The 23,090-nt window shown below is 43.0% G+C and overlaps 1 protein-coding gene across 1 annotated transcript; it reads left to right on the top strand.

Moving 5' to 3' along the window:
* The first annotated feature begins 477 nt into the window (after positions 1 to 477).
* On the top strand, positions 478 to 22,876 carry LOC138962069 (deoxyribonuclease-1-like). Its single transcript, XM_070333777.1, has 8 exons — positions 478 to 654; positions 3,557 to 3,639; positions 4,437 to 4,517; positions 7,550 to 7,650; positions 18,510 to 18,622; positions 20,274 to 20,431; positions 21,036 to 21,129; positions 22,778 to 22,876. Exons 1-8 carry the CDS (start codon positions 511 to 513, stop codon positions 22,823 to 22,825), a joined length of 822 nt encoding a protein of 273 aa, XP_070189878.1. The 5' UTR covers positions 478 to 510; the 3' UTR covers positions 22,826 to 22,876.
* Positions 22,877 to 23,090: the final 214 nt, after the last annotated feature.

Raw genomic sequence — 23,090 nt, 5'->3', positions numbered from 1 at the left:
TTACTGGGAATGGATCTGGGAAGATGAACAGAAAAACCAAAATCGGTTCGGCGCTGCGCGCTGAGAGCACGTGTTGAAAATTCTCATCGACCAGGTTGTGTTCGGGGGGTCTATCTGAATATGCCCACCAAATTTGAAGCAGATCCATCGAGAACTTAGGCCGTGCATCGCGAACACACACACACACACACACACACACACACACACACACACACACACACACACACACACACACACACACACACACACAAGTCGTATATATATATAGATATTATCATTTTACAATTTGTGAGTCTTAGTAATGAGCAGTGTCTGTCCGTATGGACGGCTACACTACCTAAAACTCAAGAGCCAAAAACATGTTTTTGGACCAACATTTCTTGCCACCTCTGGCCTTATAAAACCCACAGTGTTGACGAATGGTAAGCGCTATATTTGGCGGCCAGTGTCACATGAATCAGTACTGATCTTCAACAGAACACCCCATCACGAAAAAGCAGACCAAGAAACATGACGACGAAGACTCTTCTTTGCTGTGTTCTCTACGTCATCAGTCACGTGACAGAAGCAACGTTGACGATTGGTGCGTTCAACATCCAGCGAATGAGTCGGAACAAGATTGGCAAGGTCGATTTTCTCAAACATGTCGCCGAGGTAAGATACGGTTTCATTAGCACCAACAAACGAAAACAAAATGTATACAGTACAGTCCCGAAAAAAGATATCGGTACATGGTGTTACTTGATGAAAACTTTTTTTTTTTACGTTCTATGATTATAACATTTCAAGAACCTGCATGTCTTTAAGTGGCGACAAGCGTTTAGCTAATCGAATCCGAAGGAGCAAGGAACTTTCATGATGGCCCAGGGAACTTTTGTTTTGCTTAATTCCAAAGCAAAAACTTCTTCTTTTATTAACATACATATGTTTATACAAATACACATACGTTCAATTCACATGTCAACATATGACCAGCTTGGATATACTGAGGAGGACTAGAGAAAGACTGAGGAAAGGAAATGGTGGTGGTGGTCTGAGTTGTATCTCTTTACAGGTTCATCTGGTTGGATTGACTGCAACACAGTGACTGTGAGTTGGCGGAAATAGGGGTTTCACTCGGAAAGAAAAGAAAAACGAAAATAATCAATATAAGGTTTCCATTCAGTATACATTTTTGGGAACTACTACTGATAACGGTGTGATATGTCTCCACTTTAAATCGTTCTTGTACATTTTTTGGCTAAAAATCACTCAAAAATATCTGTACTGTAGAACAGTCCAAGAGAAAATGTTCCAGGCTGTCTTCTTCAAAACAAAAGGTGCACAGACCAGAGTGAAGAATCGACAATTTTATTCCAAAACAATAGATTTATCTTTGGTATAATTCTGTATGATATTTTATATTCTGAACGGTAACCATCTCAATCTGGTTTGAATTACTTGAGAAAAGACTGGTTTTTATCTAGATTGATACCAAATTTGTGTATACCTTTTACATTTAGTCAAGTTTTGACTAAATGTTTTAACGTAGAGGGGGGAATCGAAACGAGGGTGTGGTGTGTGTGTGTGTGTGTGTGTGTGTGTGTGTGTGTGTGTGTGTGTGTGTGTGTGTGTAGAGCGATTCAGAGAAAACTACTGGACCGATCTTCATGAAACTTGACATGAGAGATCCTGAGTATGGTATCTCCAGACGTTTTTTTCATTTGTTTGATAAATATCTTTGATGGCGTCATATCCGGCTTATCGTGAAAGTTGAGGCGGCACTGTCACGCTCTCATTTTTCAACCAAATTGGTTGCAATGTTGGTCAAGTAATCTTCGACAAAGCCCGGACTTTGATATTGCATTTCAGCTTGAAGGCTTAAACATTAATTAATGCGTTTGCTCATTGAAGTTGTCATTAAAATCGATTTTTCTCAAACAGATTTAAAAATGGATTGCATCGTGTTCTTCATCACATTCTGAATCTAAAAATATATACATATGTCATGTTTACTCTTAAAATGCGATCACAATTAACGAAAATAGATTAATTAATCTTACGATTAAAATTTAAGAAATCGATCCAAAAATGATTTCATCTTATTCTTTATCATTTCCTGATTCCAAAAACATATAGATATAATAGGTTGGATTCAAAACAAGCTCAGCAAGTTAACAAGAATACAGAAAAGCGTGCTTTCCTTCTTAGGCCAAAAAAAAAAAATTGTCTGTTTCTGGTAACATGGCTAAAAAAAATAAGGTCGGTAGGTCGGGATTTTTTTTTTTTTTTTTTTTTTTTTTTTTTTTTTTTCCCCAAATGTAGACCAATAAAACTAACTTTAACAAGAGGCGAAGCCTTCAAGGCTCACGTAGGAAATCGACAAACAGTAACACAAACTCAATCACTCCGTCACACACACACACACACACACACACACACACACACACACACACAGAAAGAGCATAGGTGAAACTGTGCAAGAAAGCGAGACACTAGATCTAGATCTGTCTGTCTGCATGTAGCCTACTTACAAGGACACGACTGCCAACTAGTCTCGGCGCGCTCAAAATAATAATGACCGAGACTGTCAGTACTTCCTTCGCGTGACGTCTAACCCTCTTACGTCATAATGTGACGTCAATGTAATGTGACGTCTTCAAATGTTAGAGTTTCTACCACAGACATACACACGCACAGACGCACGCACGCACGCACGCACGCACAGACAGACAAAGTTACGATCGCATAGGCTACACTTACGTGAGCCAAAAATCGCGCAAAGAGACTGGATTCACTATACATAGAGACAAGACACTCAACACATTTACAAATCGTCAGCGGACTTTCGTTTTCACACGTTTTTGTTGTTCATTTTCTCACCCTGTCCTTTACCACCCAAAAAAAAATAAAACATTTTTGAGTTTGGAAAAAAAAAGTTTAGGGTCGGCGCCGAAATTTAGGGTCGGTCGGGTGACCAGAAACAGACAATTTTTTTTTTTTGGCCTTAGCACAATACGCTACCGCGCTAATCTGGCGTGTCAATATCACTACGTTTTGCACGTGGGAGGTGAGCGATTTCCTTCACGCGGGGATTGACGAAGCTGTACTGTCTTGGTGAAAAAATACAGTGCGTTCACTTTCATCCCGTGAGTTCGACAGCTTGACTAAATGTAGTAATTTCGCCTTACGCGACTTGTTTTTTTTTTTTTTACAGTGACTTGACTGGCCCATCATTACTGACACATGTCTGAAACAAAATCTGTGTATCATATTGTAAAAATAAATAAATGTCCATACAAAAAATAAATGAGACAACAAAGAATGTTTGGGAGGTTGATACACACACACACACACACACACACACACACACACACACACACACACACACAAACACACTCACCCACACGTAGGCACACATCCACACGCACGCGCACACACACACAAACACACATACACACACACACACACACACACACACAAACCCACACACACATACATACACACACACACACACTTTAATTTGTATAATAACGAAACGCTAACGATTTTTCTCTGTTTTCAAACAACACTACAGATTCTTCTTCGTTACGACATTGTGTCCATCGAGGAGGTGATGGATACCACAGCTTGCCAGGCTGTTTTGGATGAAGTCAACAGGTAGGTTTCCAGGAAATGCGGATATGTATTCTGCTCTTCCGCGTTCGATTTTGCTATATATTTTCTCTGGTGAATCCATGGTTTCCAACTCCATCACAAGGATGAGACAATCTAAATGTATGTTTGCATCCCATTATCTGGAAGTTGCAAGAATAATCAAGGAATAGGAAAGTTGGCGGTGAACAGACAGATCGACTGACGAACGCCGCTGACAACTTTTTAATTATGCCTGGTCACGGGGTCACATGCGCAGGAAGCATGCGCAACCTGTCTGTCGTCTGCTGCAATCTCGGTTTCTGATAACTTCACTACTTCCGTTCGGTCTAGAGCAACGAAGAGAGTTTTACCTTGTTAATAGTAGTAGTCTTGAGAGCGCACAGGCCCCGCCCACTTTGATCCCGACCAGATTGGGTGCAATTGCATTTTTCAGATCACCAATGATCTGGGGTGTTTTTGTATACTTGCCAGTTGGACCTTCAGTTATTCCTAAAATTAATGTAAAAGTCTGGAAGGTTTAAATCGGGTGAGAGCGGGTACTGCTCAATATCAAATCGCCTACTTTTCAGCCGATTCCTGAATTTGGATTATTTTCGAAAGAGCACAAAAATCAGATCACTTAACCTATATTTTTGAAAGTTGTTGATATGATCATGCATAAGTTGAAGTTAATGTACACTCAAAATGGAGAAGTTCTTTAAACAGATGCAGAAGTTATTACTATTTTTATTGTTTGCATTTTTAGGGGGTCACCCTGTATATATTTTTGCTGTTGTTGACCTTACGTGTTCCACGTGCAGAATGGGTGGACCTTACAACCTGACAATAAGCGAGGCCATGGGACGAACTTCATACAAGGAGCATCTGGCCATCATTTATAGGTAAATGAAACGTATAGGCTAGCTCTCTCTCTCTCTCTCTCTCTCTCTCTCTCTCTCTCTCTCTCTCTCTCTCTCTCTCTCTCTCTCTCCCTCTCTCTCAAGTGGTTTGACAGAGACTGTAAAACGGCCAGAGATGAGACTAGAAAATGGTGGCGTTTGTTTCGCAGAGCAAAATGTACTCAAAATAAAACGGCACACAGGTTGAGTTATGTAGAAAACAGAAAATCCTACAGGTTTTTATTAACATCTAAAAGACAATCTTTTAAACAAAATAAACTTGCTGCTCTTGCCGAAAAAGCAAAAGACTCTAAACTCTTTTGGAGCGAACTTAAGTCCATTCGACAGTCGGCTGGTAAAACCCCAGATATTACTAGTGAACAGTGGTTCACTCATTTCAAGAATGTTTTTAGTGCTGATCTAGGTAACACTCAGGCTGGTAACGATGAACACTTGGTTGATCCTGAAAATACTGATATTGCTGTAGAATGTCTAGACATGCCAATTACTCCTCAGGAAGTCGCCTCTGCAATAAAAAATCTGAACCCAAAAAAATCCGCTGGTCCCGATGGGATTCTTGCCGGTATGTTAATAAACTCAGCTCAGCAAACTTTGCCGTTCATAGTAGAGTTATTCAACACAATATTTGACTCTGGTAATTATCCCGCTGCCTGGACAGGTGCTATTGTAGTTCCAATTCACAAAAGTGGTGATGTTGATACTCTTGACAATTACCGTGGAATTTCATTGCTTAGTATTCTAGGAAAGGTGTTTGCTACCATATTGAATAAACGTTTGTCAGGCTGGGCGAGTGAGAATAACAAAATCGATGAAGTACAAAGTGGTTTTCGTGCGGGTTATTCCACTATTGATAACGTCTTTGTTCTTTTTAGCATTGTGCAGAAATACTTACTGAAACGGTCTGGAAAGTTGTATGTATGTTTCGTTGATTTTCGTAAAGCATTCGATTGCGTAAACAGAGCAATTCTTTGGAACACACTGCGAAAAGCTGGGGTTGGTGGGAAAATGTTGAGGATTTTACAAAGTATGTATAAATCAGTTCGCTCGTGTGTGCGCTGTCCGGACAGCATTACAGACTTTTTCGAGTGTCCCATTGGTGTAAGGCAGGGGTGTGTCCTCTCACCAACATTATTCTCATTTTTGATAAATGAACTAGCCGTAGAGGTCTCTGAAAAGGGAATACATGGTGTTCAGCTGACTCCAGATGTCATTCAGATTTTAATCCTTTTGTTCGCGGACGATGTCGCTTTAACGTCCTTTTCGGCCTGGGGTCTCCAAAAGCAGATTAACATTTTGAAAAACTTTGCAGACAACTTTGGAATGTCCGTCAATTTGTCTAAAACCAAAGTGATAGTTTTCCGCAAAGGCGGTTTTCTTGCTGAGCGAGAGCAGTGGAAATATGGTAATGAACGTATAGAAGTCGTTAATAGCTATAAGTATTTAGGTCTTCATTTTACAACTAAGTTATCACTCACGAAAGCTATTGGTGAGCTGGCCGTTAAGGCCAAGGTAAGAACTATGCAGATTTTAAGATGTCTCTTCAGACTTGGTGATGTCCCAAGTAGCATCTTCTTCAAGATTTTTGATGCCCAGATTCTTCCTGTTCTAATGTATGGAGCAGAGGTTTGGGGCTTCCAGGCTTATGGGGACATTGAGAAAGTGCATTTATTTGCGTGTAAAAGACTTTTGCGTGTGGGGCAACAAACCCCAAACAGACTGGTGTATGGTGATCTGGGTAGACACCCGTTATTCATTAACTCAGCAATCAGGGTGGTGAAGTACTGGTTACGGTTGATTGCTATGCCACAGGACAGACTTCCTCGTAAAGCGTATCTTATGTCATGTGCTCTGTGTGACTCTGGTAAAAAATCTTGGTCTTTCTATTTAAAGAACATTCTATGTGAGAATGGCTGTAATGAAGCATGGCAGCAACAAAGCGTTGGTGACATTGGTAATTTTCTTAGAACACTAAGAGAAAGACTCATTAATCGCTTTAAAGCAGATTGGGATAATGACATCCAGACGAGAGAGAGATACGTGTTCTATGCCAAGTTTAAAAGATCGTTTAAGATTGAGAATTATGTGGATTGTAGCCAGTTACGTTGCTTTAAAATTGCTTATGTCCAATTCAGATTTGGTATATCACCTATAAACTGTCACAGGATGAGGTACAAATGCGGTGTAACCCCTCAACAGTTATTATGTCCAGTATGTAAGACTGAAAACGAAGACGAAGAACATGTTTTATTGAACTGTACTGCATATGACGAGTTCAGAAGTGAGCTTTCTGTTTTTGCAGCCAATGACGATGTGGCAGCAATTATGAGTGCGGATGATGATAAGAATGTCATGGATGTGTCGAACTTTCTGTATAAAGTGTTCAAGAAAAGATCTCAATACATTAGTTAAGATGATCACCATTCAATCCTAAAAACACGGTATCTCACGTGTGGCATGTTTGTCTGTCTGTTCTGTTGTTTTGTTTTTCATTGTTTTATTGTTGTTTTTATTCGGCTCCACTGTGGACACATGTACTACGCTGAATTTCCCTCCCCCCATTTCCCCATTGAAATGAGCCTTGTGTTTATTCAATAAATGTTCAGAGTTCAGAGTTCAGAGTTCTCCCTCTCTCTCGCTCTCTCTCTCTCTCTCTCTCTCTCTCTCTCTCTCTCTCTCTCTCTCTCACACACACACACACACACACACACACACAGAGCGAATTAAAAACATCTAAAATCTCTCTCTAATGGGGTGAATGAGTACAGAAGAGAAAACAATTGTGTTTCGGCCTTGTCTAGATACTTTCATGTTCAGTGGGTACAAAACATTTAGAATCTATCTCTGTCTCTGTCTGTCTGTCCCCAGGCTCTCTCCGGCTGTGTGTCTGTGTCAGTCTCTCTGTCTGAGTCTGTCTCTCTGTCTGTGTCTGTCTCTCTGTCTGTGTCTGTCTCTCCCTCAATCTTTCCTTCTGCATGCACTCGAGTAACAGCATCATTTTTTCGGTTTGCCTGAAGATCCGACAAGGTGACTTTGACAGGGGCTGTCAAATACCCAGACCCAGATGACGATTTTGAGCGCGAGCCCTACTCTGCTCACTTCCACACAACCCAGGCCTGTGAGAATTATCTTTGTTTTGCACACCGACCGTGCGTGTGTGTGTTCGTGTGAGTGTTTGCTGGGTTAGATGCGGGATTGAGAAAGGGGGGGGGGGGGTGTACGGAACGCGTATCGTATCAACTGATGCATCAAAACCAAGAATTTGATGCATCATTTTCATAATTTGATGCATCGTTTGGATGCATCAAAATTTTCGGGTTTTCCCGGAAAGTGCCGAGCAAAAAGCAAAATTTGAACCGGAATAGGAAGCGAAACGAACGTCGGAAAACGAAAGTTTGAGTCGAAGGTCAAGGGCGTCAAAACTTCGTGTGCACAGAAAACAAACCACAAACAAAACAAAAAATGCCTTAAATTTAAAATGCATAATGCCGTGACTTTGACTTGTTCCTTATTTAATGGTATGTTGTACGTTTATTTTTGTTTTATCTAACCAATCTGTTTATATTCGTCAAAATGTCATTTCAAGTTTTTCCGTGCTCAGGCATTTCTTACGGAAAGACCGGAAATGAATGATCTTTCGCATGCATACAAAACCGAAATTAAATTACATATTCTTACCCAACTCACATAGCTAGCAATAACTTCGTTTGGTTGCTAAGACATTGAAGCACTCTTACATGGTAACATGGGGAGATAACTCTAAAACAAAAACCACATGCCATCTAAGGCATGGTCCGTAGTGGTTATCTCCCCTACCGGTGTACTGCGCATGCGCAGGATGTATACCGGTGACACTCATTCCTTTTCCTTGAACGCACGGCGCTGGACGTGTTTGAAGTGCTCTGGCTTTTCTTTTGCCATTGGTCTTTACTTGTGTGAAGACCATCGAATCTCGGTATTGTTTCATCTTTCTTCCCTTCTTCATGAATTGGTGAGAGATTTTATTTTTCTCAATGAGAGAATTTTCTTAGCGTATTTGAGCGTTTTGCATCTTGTTGTTGTTAGTTCATTTTTGATTCAAAATGGCTGACAAGCAGAAAGATAAAGAGAAGGTTCGGAGTTCTGCCAAGCAGGTTAGCTCTCCAGGGTCTCACTCAGGCAAAGCGGGCAAAACTAAAGCTAAGGCGGCTACGGCCACAACTACTCGTAGTTCTCAGAAAAATTCTCTTAGTGAGAACTCGTCCATTGTTAGTGTTCTCAACCCGGAGACTCAAGAATCATTTTTCGTTTCCATTGATGGCAAACCTACCTCTACTGACAAATCATTTTCGGAGAAGCTTCAGGCTCCTCAAACCGAGCAATCTTTGAGTAAAACCGATTTACTGGCTATTTTGTCTTCTTTCAAGACAGAGGTTCATGACAGGAGTCAGGAGTTGGAAACTCAAGTCTCTTGCGCGGGTTCGTTTAGAACCAACTGCGACTGTTACGTCTGCTGACGTAGTTGCAGAACCAACAGTGGTGTTGGAATTGTCGTCAGGAACTCCTTTCGACAATTTTTTGTCTGATTCTCAGACAACAGCACCTCCTGGTCCTCTCGGCGCTTACGCGTCGGCAGGGGGTGTTCTTGGCGAAGTACGCAAACCTGCGGCAACGGTTTCCGCTCTGGCGGAACTGCATACCAGCCATAAGGTTCATTCCTCACGTCAGCCTTATTCCCTTCCGGGGTACGGGTTGGGGTGGGAAGAGCATATTGCTGATTTTGCTCCTTCCCATGAGCAATCTGCGAACATTAAGTTTTTAGAGTCTCCTTCGGTGGCCTTCCAACTTGCAAAAGTTTTCTCAAACGATAGTTCTGCCCCACCTCTGCCTTTGTTGTCAGCGCATGGGGAAGCTCCTGCCTTGGCTTTACCTTGGTTGGCGTCTACAGGACGAGTGGCTCATCACACTGTGACCGCCAACAGGAGGATTCGTCTTGCCAACACTGGCAGGAACTTGATCAATTCCTTTGCTCTGCCGACAGCTCTACTTCCGGTTTTATCGGACTTGGCAACCATTAGGCAAGATGGTTACAACAAAGAGAGACTTTCCGTTTGTAAGGAAAATGATCTCATTACTGTTTAAGAATGCGGCCGCTCTTCCTTGGAATTAGCGTCTTTGACTAAGACGCTGATTCGCTCTCTCTCGCGTGCAGTTACGTCCTCATTGGATCCTTTCGTGTTCAGACAGGACGCAGATCCGAAGGACGTGGCTTTGCTCTTTGCAACCTTAGCGAGGGTATCATCAGAGCAAATGGCAATGTCAATCAATCAATCAATCAATGAGGCTTATATCGCGCATATTCCGTGGGTACAGTTCTAGGCGCTCTGCAGTGATGCCGTGTGAGATGAAATATTATACGGCCAGTAATTGCAGCCATTTCGGCGCATATTTACCTTTCACGACCTATTATTCCAAGTCACACGGGTATAGGTAGACAATTATTAACTGTGCCTAAGCAATTTTTGCCAGGAAAGACCCTTTTGTCAATCGTGGGATCTTTAACGTGCACACCCAATGTAGTGTACACGGGGGGGAGTTCGGACACCGAAGAGAGTCTGCACACAAATTTGACTCTGAAATTAATTTCCGCCGAACCTGGGATCGAACTCACGCTGACAGCGGCCAACTGAATACAAATCCAGCGCGCTACCAACTGAGCTATATCCCCTCCCAACAGAAATTGTATGCGCAGACTGTTCTCGGGCGGGGATGTAGCTCAGTTGGTAGCGCGCTGGATTTGTATTCAGTTGGCCGCTGTCAGCGTGAGTTCAAACCCACGTTCGGCGGAAATTTATTTCTCAGAGTCAACTTTGTGTGCAGACTCTCTTCGGTGTCCGAACACCCCCCGTGTACACTACATTGGGGTGTGCACGTGAAAGATCCCACGATTGACAAAAGGGTCTTTCCTGGCAAAATTGCTTAGGCACAGTTAATAATTGTCTTCCTTTACCCGTGTGACAGGGAATAATAGGCCGTGAAAGGTAAATATGCGCCGAAATGGCTGCAATCTACTGGCCGTATAAAATTTCATCTCACACGGCATCATTGCAGAGCGCCTAGAACTGTACCCACGGAATATGCGCGATATAAGCCTCATATTGATTGATTGATTGATTGATTGATTGGCGACGGGAAGCTCTTTTAACGGGCTCTCGTCTAGAGGATAAGAGCATTCAGGACTCTCTTAGGGTCTCCCCTTTTCTCAAGGGCTCCCTACTCGGACAGGACGCGCTGAACGCACTGCAAAAGCACTATAAGCATTATGCTTGTTGTTGTTTACTCAATATGCGTTTTTTGTAAATAATGCACAAACGTTAAATAAAACAGTTTAAACCAAAAGCAGTCACAGCAATCCAAGGACTTGCAGTTCGTCAAACTTTCAGAGTTGGCTTTCGCTAAACATCAGACCAAACGCAGCGGACCGCCTGCTCAGTCTTTCTCTGGGTCTTCCAATGCTGGTCAGAATTCAAAGACGGGTTCGGCTTCAAGGGGAAAGAATCGTTCTCGTCCTTACACCAAATCCAGACCAGCCTAACCCCCAATGATGCTCCCCCGGTCCGAGCACCCCTGCACCCCCCACTCTTTCGGTGGCGGGAGGCCTCTTTCGGGCCTTACCAGCTTGGTTGAGGAAAACGAACAACCACTGGATTGCGGGGCTGCTCCGATCGGGGTTCTGGTCAAAGGAGCCTTGTGAGTGCTCCAGAGGCTCTCCTTCTTTTCGGTTTCCGGCCAAAACAGAAGCCAGAGAGGCTATTCAGGCCGAGGTCGAACTTCTTATTCAGAAACAAGCGGTGGAAGAAGTTCAAGATCATGCCTCCCCAGGCTTTTACGGACGTCTTTTTGTCGTTCCAAAAGCCTCGGGAGGATGACGTCCAGTACTAGATCTTTCACAGTTAAACCTATTTCTAAGGAAGATCAGGTTTACCATGGAGACACCCACTTCAGTGAGGGAGGCGCTTGGGGCAACAGGATCTTTCAGTTCAGAGCTCTGCCTTTCGGCCTTTCTTTGGCTCCTTGGATCTTTACGATGATAGTGCGCCAGTTTTGCGCTTTAATCAGAGGTCAAGGTATACGTCTCAGGACGTACTTGGACGATTGGCTTATTTTAAATCAGGCCGAATCCCTGTGTCTCAGCCACACGCAGCTAGTACTGCAGGAGGCAGCGGAACTAGGGTTCAGAATCAACGACAAGAAGTCACAGTTGAAACCTTCCCAGAACTTCACATATCTGGGAATGGTATTCAACACAGTGGATTGGACGGTTCAACCCACGCAAAGGAGGGTAGACAAGATCCAGAGTCCGATCAGGGACACAGCGGATCTTCCAATGGCCTCAGTCAGATCTCTGACATCCATCTTAGGTCAGATGGAATCAATGGCCTCTCTGACACACTTGGGCAGGCTGCACAAACGGCCCTTTCATGAAGCCCTGAACGCAAGATGGGAACCGGAATCACAGAACTGGGAGACTTTCTTTCTTTCTTTATTTGGTGTTTAACGTCGTTTTCAACCGTTTAAGGTTATATCGCGACGGAACTGGGAGACGTTAGTCTCACTTCGCGACTGGTTTGCCGACACGACCAAGCAATGGTTGATCACAACTTGGCTCACACAAGGCGTTCCCATCGTTCATTCCCCTCCTTCGAAGCTCCTATTCACAGACGCTTCGCTCAGGGGGTGGTTGGCTCACCTGGACGACCACACGACCTTCGGTCTGTGGACACAGGTGCAAGCCACGTGGCATATAAACATGCTGGAGTTGGAAGCAGTTTTTCTGGCTTTGATGGAATTTCTTCCCTTTCTCAGGAGAGAACATGTGCTGATACACTCAGACAACACCACAGTGGTGTCTTACCTGAACAAGCAGGGGGGATCTCGCTCTCTAGCTTTGTCTCATCGAGCATGCGAGATTTTGATGTGGTGTTTCCACCACGAGATCATACTGTCAGCAAAGTATCTTCCAGAGAATCTGAACGTCTTGGCGGACTCGTTGAGTCGGTCTACCAAGATCGTCCACACGGAATGGACTATTGCGCATCATGCACTTCTCCGCCTCTGGGCTCAAGTTTGTTTGTTTGTTTGTTTGCTTAACGCCCAGCCGACCACGAAGGGCCATATCAGGGAGGTCTGGGCTCAAGTGGAGAAGCCGATGATAGACCTGTTCGCCACTCGGTATTCTCGCCGTCTGCCGATCTTTGCCTCCCCATTCCCGGATCCCGAAGCATGGAGGATCAATGCTCTCGAGATATCTTGGAGCGGTCTACACGCCTATGGGTTTCCTCCAATTCCCCTCCTCGGAAGGGTGTTGAGAAAAGCAGACCTCGAAAGACCGTCACTGGTACTGATCGCTCCAAACTGGCCAAGCCAGCCTTGGTTTCCGGATCTCCTACGGCTGGCAAGCAAGCCCCCGTTCCCTCTCGAACTCAGAAGAGGAGATCTAGTCCAACCTCGATCAGGCATCCCTCACGAAAACCCACAGTGGCTTTCCCTTCACGGTTGGCAACTGTGCGGGAATCACTGAGACCCTCAGGGGCTTCAGCCTCTATGCTGGATTTGATCCAGGGATCGCATGGAGGTTCAACTTCTTCAGTCTACACCTCGCATTGGTTGGCATGGACCAAGTGGTGTCAAGTTAACGGAGTGAATGTTACATCGCCCCGTTCAATGCAGGTGGCAAACCACTTATCCTGGCTTGCTGACCAGGGTCTTTCTCCGGCTTCACTGAAGGTTCGTCGATCAGCAATTTCAGTTATGCTGAAACAGCTAAGTCACTCTATTTCACTTGGGGGTGTTATCTCCAGTGTGATTAAAGGAGCGTCCCTTCGATTTGCTAAATCCAAATCTTCTGTCCCGGCCTGGGATTTGCCTCTTGTTTTGGAATACTTAAGATCACAAGCCTTTGAGCCTTTGCATACAGCTAGTCTTGATAATCTCACTCGGAAAGCAGTCATGCTTACTATGCTGGTTTCCGCGAGACGGGGTAGCGAAATACATGCTTTGTCTGGTTCACCTCGAGACATCTCGTTTGAGAAAGATGGTTCGGTAGTACTCAGGTTTTGTCCTAATTTCTTAGCAAAAAAACAGAAGCCAAATAAACCATCACCTTTAGTTCAGATCAAACCGCTGAGCAACATACTAGCTCCGACAGATCCGGATGTAGCTAATTGCCCTGTGCGAGCCTTGAGAGCTTACCTGTCTCGCACAAACCCGATCAGGTCACCAAAACAAAAACTACTTTTTACTTTGCACCAGCAACCGTCTCCTTGGGAAGAGTAAGGACTCCACCCTCCCCACAGACATTCCCACCGAAGATCTCTCTGACGCCTTCTCTGACTTTTTCTCGAGCAAGGTTCAGAAGATCAGAGAGGAGCTTGACAGCGCGACTCCTACACCATCCTCGCCGTTCACGGATGACGTGGAACAGACGGCGTCATCCTTTGTTGGATTCAGACCCGTGACCGAGCATGAGGTGAAGCGTGTCATCACTACGTCCGCTCCCAAAACATGTGCCCTTGACCCCATCCCCGTCCCACTGCTTGTAGAATGCCTAGATGAACTTCTGCCTGTTATCACTTCTATCATCAACTCTTCTCTTCTCTCTGGCACCTTTCCATCCACATTCAAACAGTCCATTGTCCTCCCCCTTCTCAAAAAACCGTCCCTTGATCCGAACACCCTGAAAAACTACCGTCCTGTCAGCAACCTCTCCTTCCTCTCCAAGATCACTGAAAAACTTGTTCTTTCTCAACTCTCCGACTATCTTCACTCTCACAACCTCTTTCCTACCACACAGTCCGCCTACCGAGCAGGTCACAGCACCGAGACAGCGCTTGTTCGTGTCATGAATGACCTCCTGCGCGCGATGGATGGTGGTAATCTCTCCATTCTCACCCTACTCGACCTCTCGGCAGCTTTCGACACAATAGACCATCATATCCTTCTTGACCGCCTCCATCTCTCTTTCGGACTTTCCGGCACAGCACTCACCTGGTTTCAATCCTATCTCTCGGACAGAACACAGACAGTCTCAGCAGGCAACCACACTTCCAAAACTTCCACCCTTTCACAAGGAGTTCCTCAAGGATCTGTCCTCGGGCCAGTCCTTTTCATCCTCTACACCAAACCTCTATCAACTCTCATCAGCCCCGCCCTGATATGGCCCTTCGTGGTCGGCTGGGCGTTAAGCAAACAAACAAACAAACAAACAAACTCTCATCAGCCACCACTCGGTTTCCAGTCAAACCTTTGCAGATGACACACAACTCCGGGGCTCTTGCCCACCGGATCGGCTCAATTCCACCATCCGCCGCGTGCAAGACTGTTTCGACGACGTCAAGCGCTGGATGACCTGCAACAAACTAAAACTAAATGATGACAAAACCGAAGTCCTCCTCATCCACCCTAAAAACAAGCCTCTCCCTCCTTCTGTTCCTTCTTCTATCTCTGTAGGCAACTCAGACATCAAACTCTCATCCTCTGCTAGAAACCTTGGAGTGACCTTCACAGACACCCTCTCCATGGACAAGCACATCACGAACATCTGTAGATCTGCATACACTGAGATCAGACAAATCAGCAGCATTAGACATCTTCTTTCCTTTGACGCCACCAACACTCTTGTCTGCTCTCTCATTCTCTCCAAATTTGACTACTGCAACGCTCTACTCACAGGCATTCCCCAGCACCTCACAGACAAACTTCAGAAAGTCCAAAACACAGCAGCTAGACTCATCTTCAGGACAAAGAAACACGACCACTTAACCACTTATGCAACAACTCCACTGGCTTCCTATATCTTCCCGCATCATACACAAAACCGCCAACATCTGCTTTAACTCTTTCACTGATCCTCACTTTCCTGTCTATCTTTCTGAACTCTTGCATCCTTACACTCCATCCAGACAGCTTCGCTCATCCACTGACAGCAGAATACTTTCCATCCCACGCACCAAAACCAAAACCACTGGCGACCGTTCTTTCTCCTTTTCCGCTCCCACTCTCTGGAATCAACTTCCCCACCCCATCCGTCACTGTAAAATCTCTTCCACTTTCAAAATGTCCCTTAAAACCCACCCTTTCAAGTCTGCTTACAATACCTGAAGCACACGCCTGCCTCGTGATATGATTTTATCTGCCAGCATTCCAATAAACTCACTAGTTAAATATTTGTATTGGGTAGTCTCACATTATTAACACTATATATATATGTACTACTGTTGTTTGTAAAAAATGTTTTAAACGCTTACTTAAAGGCAGAGTAAGCCTCCCGTAAACCATCACAGATGCGGTCAGGCTTTTACACACAGTACAAACACCATTTCATTTAAACACTCACCAATTGAGAACATCCTAGGTGCCCTCCGTAAAGAGCGAACAATTTTCAAAGAATTTATTTTTGCGTGGTTTATCTTACCCCTGAGCCATCGTGAACCCGTGTGATCCAGTTTTCCCTTTTCACAATGCAGTCGTCATAGTTAGTCATTTGAATGCGACTCGACGTGAGCTTATCTACAATAGCACGTTTTTTTTATGCACGAAACAACGGCTGTGGTTCACAAGGAACTCTAGCGATGGCTTTTGACTGTTGAGAGGAACGGCGATTTGCACTGATAAACCGGCCGTCGTCTGCTACGACCCTTGCGTGACCCTGCTTCCGGGCTTTTCTTTTTTTAAACTTTCACAACTTCGAATTGTTCTGATCTTGTCTTGATGAAAAACGAATTCTTTTATGATTAAAGAATGTTTGTGTAACAAGCTGTCAATTTATTATTTAGATTTTAAAAGTTAGGTCTAGCGCAAAAACGAGGCGCCGTTGTTGTTAACGGAACAAGTCTACGAAAATAAATTCTTTGAAAATGTCTCACGCTCGACAGAAAGCAGCCAGGATGTTCCCGTTCGGTGAGCGTTCAAATGGAAGTATGCTTGTACTGTATTTAGACGCTCGGGGAGCTCTGTGATGGTTTACGGGAGGCTTACTGTGCCTTTAATTCTTTTTATGTATTTAAATATTTGTTGAATTTATTTTGTGTGTGTGTGTGTGTGTGTGTGTGTGTGTGTGTGTGTGTGTGTGTGTGTGTGTGTGTGTGTGTGTGTGTGTGTGTGTGTGTGTGTGCTTGTGTGAGGTTGGGTGTGTGTCAAAATGTGTTGTGCAATATGGCATGAACATCTTTTTAGATTTGTTGTTAAAAATTACAGCTTTGTATTCCATGTTTATCATCTTTTACGAAGTAGTTATAGTTAAATAGTCTTTTATGTTTTTTTATTTGTTCAACCTTCTTAGGATTATGGAGTTTTATGCACTGTCTTTTATAGTTAACTAAATTTTTGTATTTGAAATAGTCCATTGTAGTCGGTGTATGCCTTAAGCTTATTTTAATCGTTTGTCCAGTATTTAATGTAATTCTCTATTTTTGCATGAACTCAAATGTTTAGTGTTCTTAGTATGTCTTGTTAGGCTAAGTTCTATTTAATCAGAGTATGTTTGCGTGTACTTATACCTAGTGATATTGTAAAGCGCATAGTGCTTTTAGTTATGCGCTATGGAAATCTCCTTAATAAATAAATAAATAAATCTCCATCAATACTAAGAGAGAAAAAGATGTCATGAAGTCTACCTTGGCTAGATGGGTTTCCACTCTGGTAAGACAGGCTTACAAGTGGTGGCCAGAAAAAGGGGTGGGGGGGTGGGGGGGCAGTCAGTCCTTCCTCTACGGTCAGCTCGGACTCACGAAGTCAGGGCATGGGCCTCTTCCTTGGCTGTCTTAAAGTCTGGAAGACTTGAAGAAGTCTTGAATGCAGCCTACTGGACATCAGAAGATGTCTTTTTAAATTTCTACCTGCGGGACGTATCAAGTGCCCGACAGAACGGAACTTTTGGCCTGCCAGCGATAGTACCTGCAGGCCAGATATTTGCAAGATGTTAACTGTGAGTACATTTTCCCACCACCTAAATTAGCAATCTGCTGTCTATGTGAGTTGGGTAAGAATATGTAATTTAAAATAAAGTTTCAAAAATAAACTTTGATTTAAATAATATACTTACCAACTCACATATTGAATTCCCTCCCAGTCTGCCCCGCAAATTGTATAAAGGGGTATATGTTTCAGGACGGAATGAGTGTCACCGGTATACATCCTGCGCATGCGCAGTACACCGGTAGGGGAGATAACCACTACGGACCATGCCTTATATGGCATGTGGTTTTTGTTTTAGAGTTATCTCCCCATGTTACCATGTAAGAGTGCTTCAATGTCTTAGCAACCAAACGAAGTTATTGCTATCTATGTGAGTTGGTAAGTATGTTAATTAAATCAAAGTTTATTTTTTAAACTTTATAGTGATGCATCAAAATGATGCATCATTTTCTAAAAGGATGCATCATTTTCGTATCGGATGCATCAGTTTTGGAAAATGATGCATCCTTTTTGAAATTGATGCATCTTTTTGTGAAAATGATGCATCAAATTGTGAAAATGATGCATCAAATCTTGGTTTTGGATGCATCAATTTCATCAGTTGATACGATCCGCGTTCCGTGGGGGTGGCATTGTAACTGTTCTGTCAGTCTTATTTTTCCCAATTAAGATTTGTATCTGTTTGCTCCGCCATTTATTGTGTGTTTTGAAAGCACTGGTTTGATCTGTGTGTCCCTCTGTTGGTTGATTGTGTGCGATACTCATTTTTATGCAGTGTGGAATTTGTTTCTTGGTGTCCTATATGTCCCGGGCATACTTTTTTTAATACACGTTTACCGTTTGTTACATATAATGTGGTGTTCCGGCGGTTGAATTTCCACACTTGTTCACATTATTTTGTTGCTGATCTGTCCGCTCAAGTTTGTTACTCGACAGAATGTGTGTCCACGTGTGCGCCGCATGTGTGTGCCTTACTGTTTGCTAACCTGCTTGAATACTGAATCTGTGTATCTCTCTCAACAGATCTGACCGATTTTGCACTGATGGGTGTGCATCTGAAGCCAACCGACGCGTTCGCTGAAATGAATGCACTTGTTGATGCGTACAATTACACGACCAAGGTTCTGGGAACACAGGTAGACTTTAGTTATGGCTCAGCAAAGTATAGTTTAACTATTTTTCTGTATGTCCTGAACAACGTGAACTTAGGTACATAATTATGCATGCATATCACCATAGACCTATATTAATATAATATAGGTCTGATATCACGTAGCCTACTTGACGTGTGATTTTTCTCAAAACTGAGCAATATTTTCTATATTTGTTTTCTTTATTTGGTGTTTAACGTCGTTTTCAACCACGAAGGTTATATCGCGACGGGGAAAGGGGGGGGGGGGGAGATGGGATAGAGCCACTTGGTAATTGTTTCTTGTTCACAAAAGTACTAATCAAAAAATTGCTCCAGGGGCTTGCAACGTAGTACAATATATTACCTTACTGGGAGAATGCAAGTTTCCAGTACAAAGGAATTAACATTTCTTACATACTGCTTGACTAAAATCTGTACAAACATTGACTATATTCTATACAAGAAACACTTAACAAGGGTGAAAGGAGAAACAGAATCCGTTAGTCGCCTCTTACGACATGCTGGGGAGCATCGGGTAAATTCTTCCCCCTAACCCGCGGGGGGTCTGAGCAATAATATTTTGAACAAGTCGCGTAAGGCGAAAATACAATATTTAGTCAAGTAGCTGTCGAACTCACAGAATGAAACTGAACGCAACGCAACGCAGCAAGACCGTATACTCGTAGCATCGTCACTCCACCGCCCGTGGCAAAGGCAGTGCACGTGGAATTGACAAGAAGAGCGGGGTATTCGTTGCGCTGAGAAGGATAGCACGCTTTTCTGTACCTCTCTTTGTTTTAACTTTCTGAGCGTGTTTTTAATCCAAACATATCATATCTATATATTTTTGGAATCAGGAACCGACAAGGAATAAGATGAAAGTGTTTTTAAATTGATTTCGAAAAAAAAAATTTGATAATAATTTTTATATATTTAATTTTCAGAGCTTGTTTTTAATCCGAATATAACATATTTATATGTTTTTGGAATCAGCAAATGATGGAGAATAAGATAAACGTAAATTTGGATCGTTTTATAAATTTTTATTTTTTTTTACAATTTTCAGATTTTTAATGACCAAAGTCATTAATTAATTTTTAAGCCACCAAGCTGAAATGCAATACCGAACCCCGGGCTTCGTTGAAGAGTACCTGACCAAAATTTCAACCAATTTGGTTGAAAAATGAGGGCGTGACAGTGCCGCCTCAACTTTCACGAAAAGCCGGATATGACGTCATCAAAGACATTTATCAAAAAAATGAAAAAAACGTTCGGGGATTTCATACCCAGGAACTCTCATGTCAAATTTCATAAAGATCGGTCCAGTAGTTTAGTCTGAATCGCTCTACACACACACACACACACACACACGCACGCACGCACACACATACGCACATACACCACGACCCTCGTTTCGATCCCCCCTCGATGTTAAAATATTTAGTCAAAACTTGACTAAATATAATAAAAAACGGGAAAATGTCCGCATACTGATTTTTATGTTGAGAATGTCCTGCAAGATGCAATATATCTATTAGCGTGCATGTTAGTGTGTTGCTTTGTGTCACCTTTTTTGCAAGAAACACCAACCAACACCGCTTCTGTTTGTGATTTGTTCAAATGGTTTGTAAGCGAACTAATCTTACGGATTTCAGAATTTCATCATAGCTGGTGACTACAACGCAGACTGCCGGTATTTGTCCAACAAAAAGTACCACCTTAGCAACCTGTATACGGATGACCGCTTCGATTTCCTGGTCAATAAAACCGCTGACACCACCGCCAACCACAACACCGACTGTGCCTATGACAGGTGACCGGCCTTTCATTTCTGGCAGTCTTGAAAAATATGGACGTTCACTCTTTTGGGGGGCAGATTGCAGCAAATGATCAATTTGTGACATTAAAGACGTTCATATCAGATTGACAAAATATCGGTGCATCTTTGCTGGGGTATTTGTTACAAAAACAAGGACATAATAGCTTAATCATAAAATGTTCATCTATGCACTGCATGACATGAGTGCAAATTTGAACCTGTATTGCCTTTTTTTTGGGTACTTACTTACTTGGGCCCATTGCCACCAGCGAAGCATAGGTCATTGACAACGCTTCTCAATATACTGTAGCACTCGACTCGGGGCTGTTCTTGCCGCCTCAGTCCAGCTGATGCTTCGTCTGTGTCCCGTCTCTGTGTTCCGTCCCCTCTGTGTCTCGACTCCAGCTGTTTCTTGGCCTTCCGCTTTTTCTTTTACCTTGCGGGTCAGTTCCCAGCGAGAGTATTGTAGTGATGCTGAATGTTGGTTTCTTGAGGGTGTGTCCAATCCAGCCCCACTTCCTCCTCAAGATTTAGCTGTCCACCGACTCCTGACCCGCCATTTGCCACAGCTTTTCATTGAAGATATATATGTTTCCAGATTCGTCGCAACTGGTTTGGTCAAACATGCTGTGGTATCGGAAAGCGTTCTGGTGTACAACTTTGAGACAGGCATGCATCTCACCTATGAAGAGGTAATTCTGATCATGTTACGATTTTTGAGTCTTAGTAATGAGCAGTGTCTGTCCGTATGAACTGGCACGCTTTTTGTCGCTGTAAGTGACGTGCCAGTTCAGTCTGCTGCGCTGGACTGGGTTTTGATGTTGAAAGACCTGTTTTTCGTAATTGTTGTTTCGAGTTCATATCTCCCTACCACCCAAGCGCGTTGTTGATTTTGTACCAAAATTGATCCCTGATTGTAACATTCATGTGTGTTAAAGTTTGCAAAATGCTGAATTTTTGCAACCATACTGTAAAGAGTTATTACAGTTTAATCAAACTTTTCTGAAACGTTCCATTACGTCAAAAAAACTCATCAAAACGCCATGATATTTTACTAACTCTTTTACAATTGTATTAACAATACTCATGACAATTGTAAAAGCAATACAACGAGCCATTACAAAACTACGGGTTTTTTACCAACATAGCCCACAAAAAATGACGCCAAAACAGGCCTTTTACGGCTTCTGACGAGGCTGACACCTGTCTTCTTCAAAATGGCAAAACAACATAGCTAGGCACAACAGCTGAATGAATGAATTTGTATGGGTAGAACATGCGTTGTTCTTCCATTTGAGATCAAAAACGGGGTTACTCTTACTTATTTTTATTTTTTGTGTATTTTAGTGTCTGCAAGTTTGCTTTTGTGAATTTGATGTTTGGGGGGTGTCCTAGGTCTCCGGTACACTGCATAAACACTAATTTATAAAAATGAAACTCTTTATTTCATACGGTAGGGGAATGAATTATCTTTCTGGCAATATACATGACTGGCCGCATTACAAAGATATACAGCAAAATGTATCTGTACTTTTTTTATGACGGGTAGTGTAGGTCTTTTAGAAGGGATAAGAATGTTCTTTTACCTTTACACGTTCCAAACAGCAACGCCGAATTTGTGCAGTGAGATATTTCTTCTACATTAAAGGTTGTAACAGACACGTACCCACCTCAGTCTGCCAACTGAACCGGCACGGTTGGCCTAGTGGTAAGGCGTCCGCCCCGTGATCGGGAGGTCGTGGGTTCGAACCCCGGCCGGGTCATACCTAAGACTTTAAAATTGGCAATCTAGTGGCTGCTCCGCCTGGCGTCTGGCATTATGGGGTTAGTGCTAGGACTGGTTGGTCCGGTGTCAGAATAATGCGACTGGGCGAGACATGAAGCCTGTGCTGCGACTTCTGTCTTGTGTGTGGCGCACGTTAAATGTCAAAGCAGCACCGCCCTGATATGGCCCTTCGTGGTCGGCTGGGCGTTAAGCAAACAAACAAACAAACAAAAGTCTGCCAACTCGATTTAACAAACTTTCTGCTCTGCCCAGGAAGCAGTCACTGAGTCAGGTTTTTTAATAAGCTTACATCTAAGAGGAAGGACGCTATTACTGTATTTAAAAGTCTGGGCAGATCTGCAGTGATGTATATGATTCTTGATTGTATATCACAGGAAGCAAGGTATTTTTGTTCTAGGATTATTTGCTTGTTTATATTATAGATCTAATCATTTGTTTTCTGTTTTCTTCCCGATTCTTGATTGTATTCACAGGAAGCAAGATATTTTTGTACTAGGATCATTTGCTTGCTTGTACCATAGATCTAATCATTAGTTTTCTTTTTTCTTCCACAGGCAAAAAATATCAGCGATCACTACCCAGTTGAAATGCAGCTTCAGTGATTGGATTTCATTGGCGTACCTATGATACATTTTAAAAAACATCAAGGAGTTCATCTGTGTTTGTTTTTCTTTTTTGGCTTTCTTTGTCTTTACATCAAGTCAAGTTCTGACTGATTTTTTTCTTGGATAAACCAGGAATCGAGACGATGGTGGTGGTGGTGTACGTGTGAGTGTGTGTTTCTTTCTTTATTTGATGTTTAACGTCGTTTTCAACCACGAAGGTTATATCGCGACGGGGAAAGGGGGGAGATGGGATAGAGCCACT

This window comes from Littorina saxatilis, linkage group LG3 (genome assembly GCF_037325665.1).
Source record: "Littorina saxatilis isolate snail1 linkage group LG3, US_GU_Lsax_2.0, whole genome shotgun sequence".
In the NCBI taxonomy this organism is placed as follows: Eukaryota; Metazoa; Mollusca; class Gastropoda; order Littorinimorpha; family Littorinidae; genus Littorina; species Littorina saxatilis.
Note: the sequence above shows the minus strand (reverse complement) of the source record. Positions and strands in the feature narration are given on the sequence as shown.

Excerpts from the sequence above, each read along its gene's own strand:
- LOC138962069 (XM_070333777.1), top strand. The coding sequence starts at position 511 with ATGACGACGAAGACTCTTCTTTGCTGTGTTCTCTACGTCATCAGTCAC. Across the intron at positions 18,623-20,273 it reads CCAAGGTTCTGGGAACACAG|AATTTCATCATAGCTGGTGA; the intron begins GTAGACTTTAGT and ends TACGGATTTCAG. Across the intron at positions 20,432-21,035 it reads ACCGACTGTGCCTATGACAG|ATTCGTCGCAACTGGTTTGG; the intron begins GTGACCGGCCTT and ends ATATGTTTCCAG.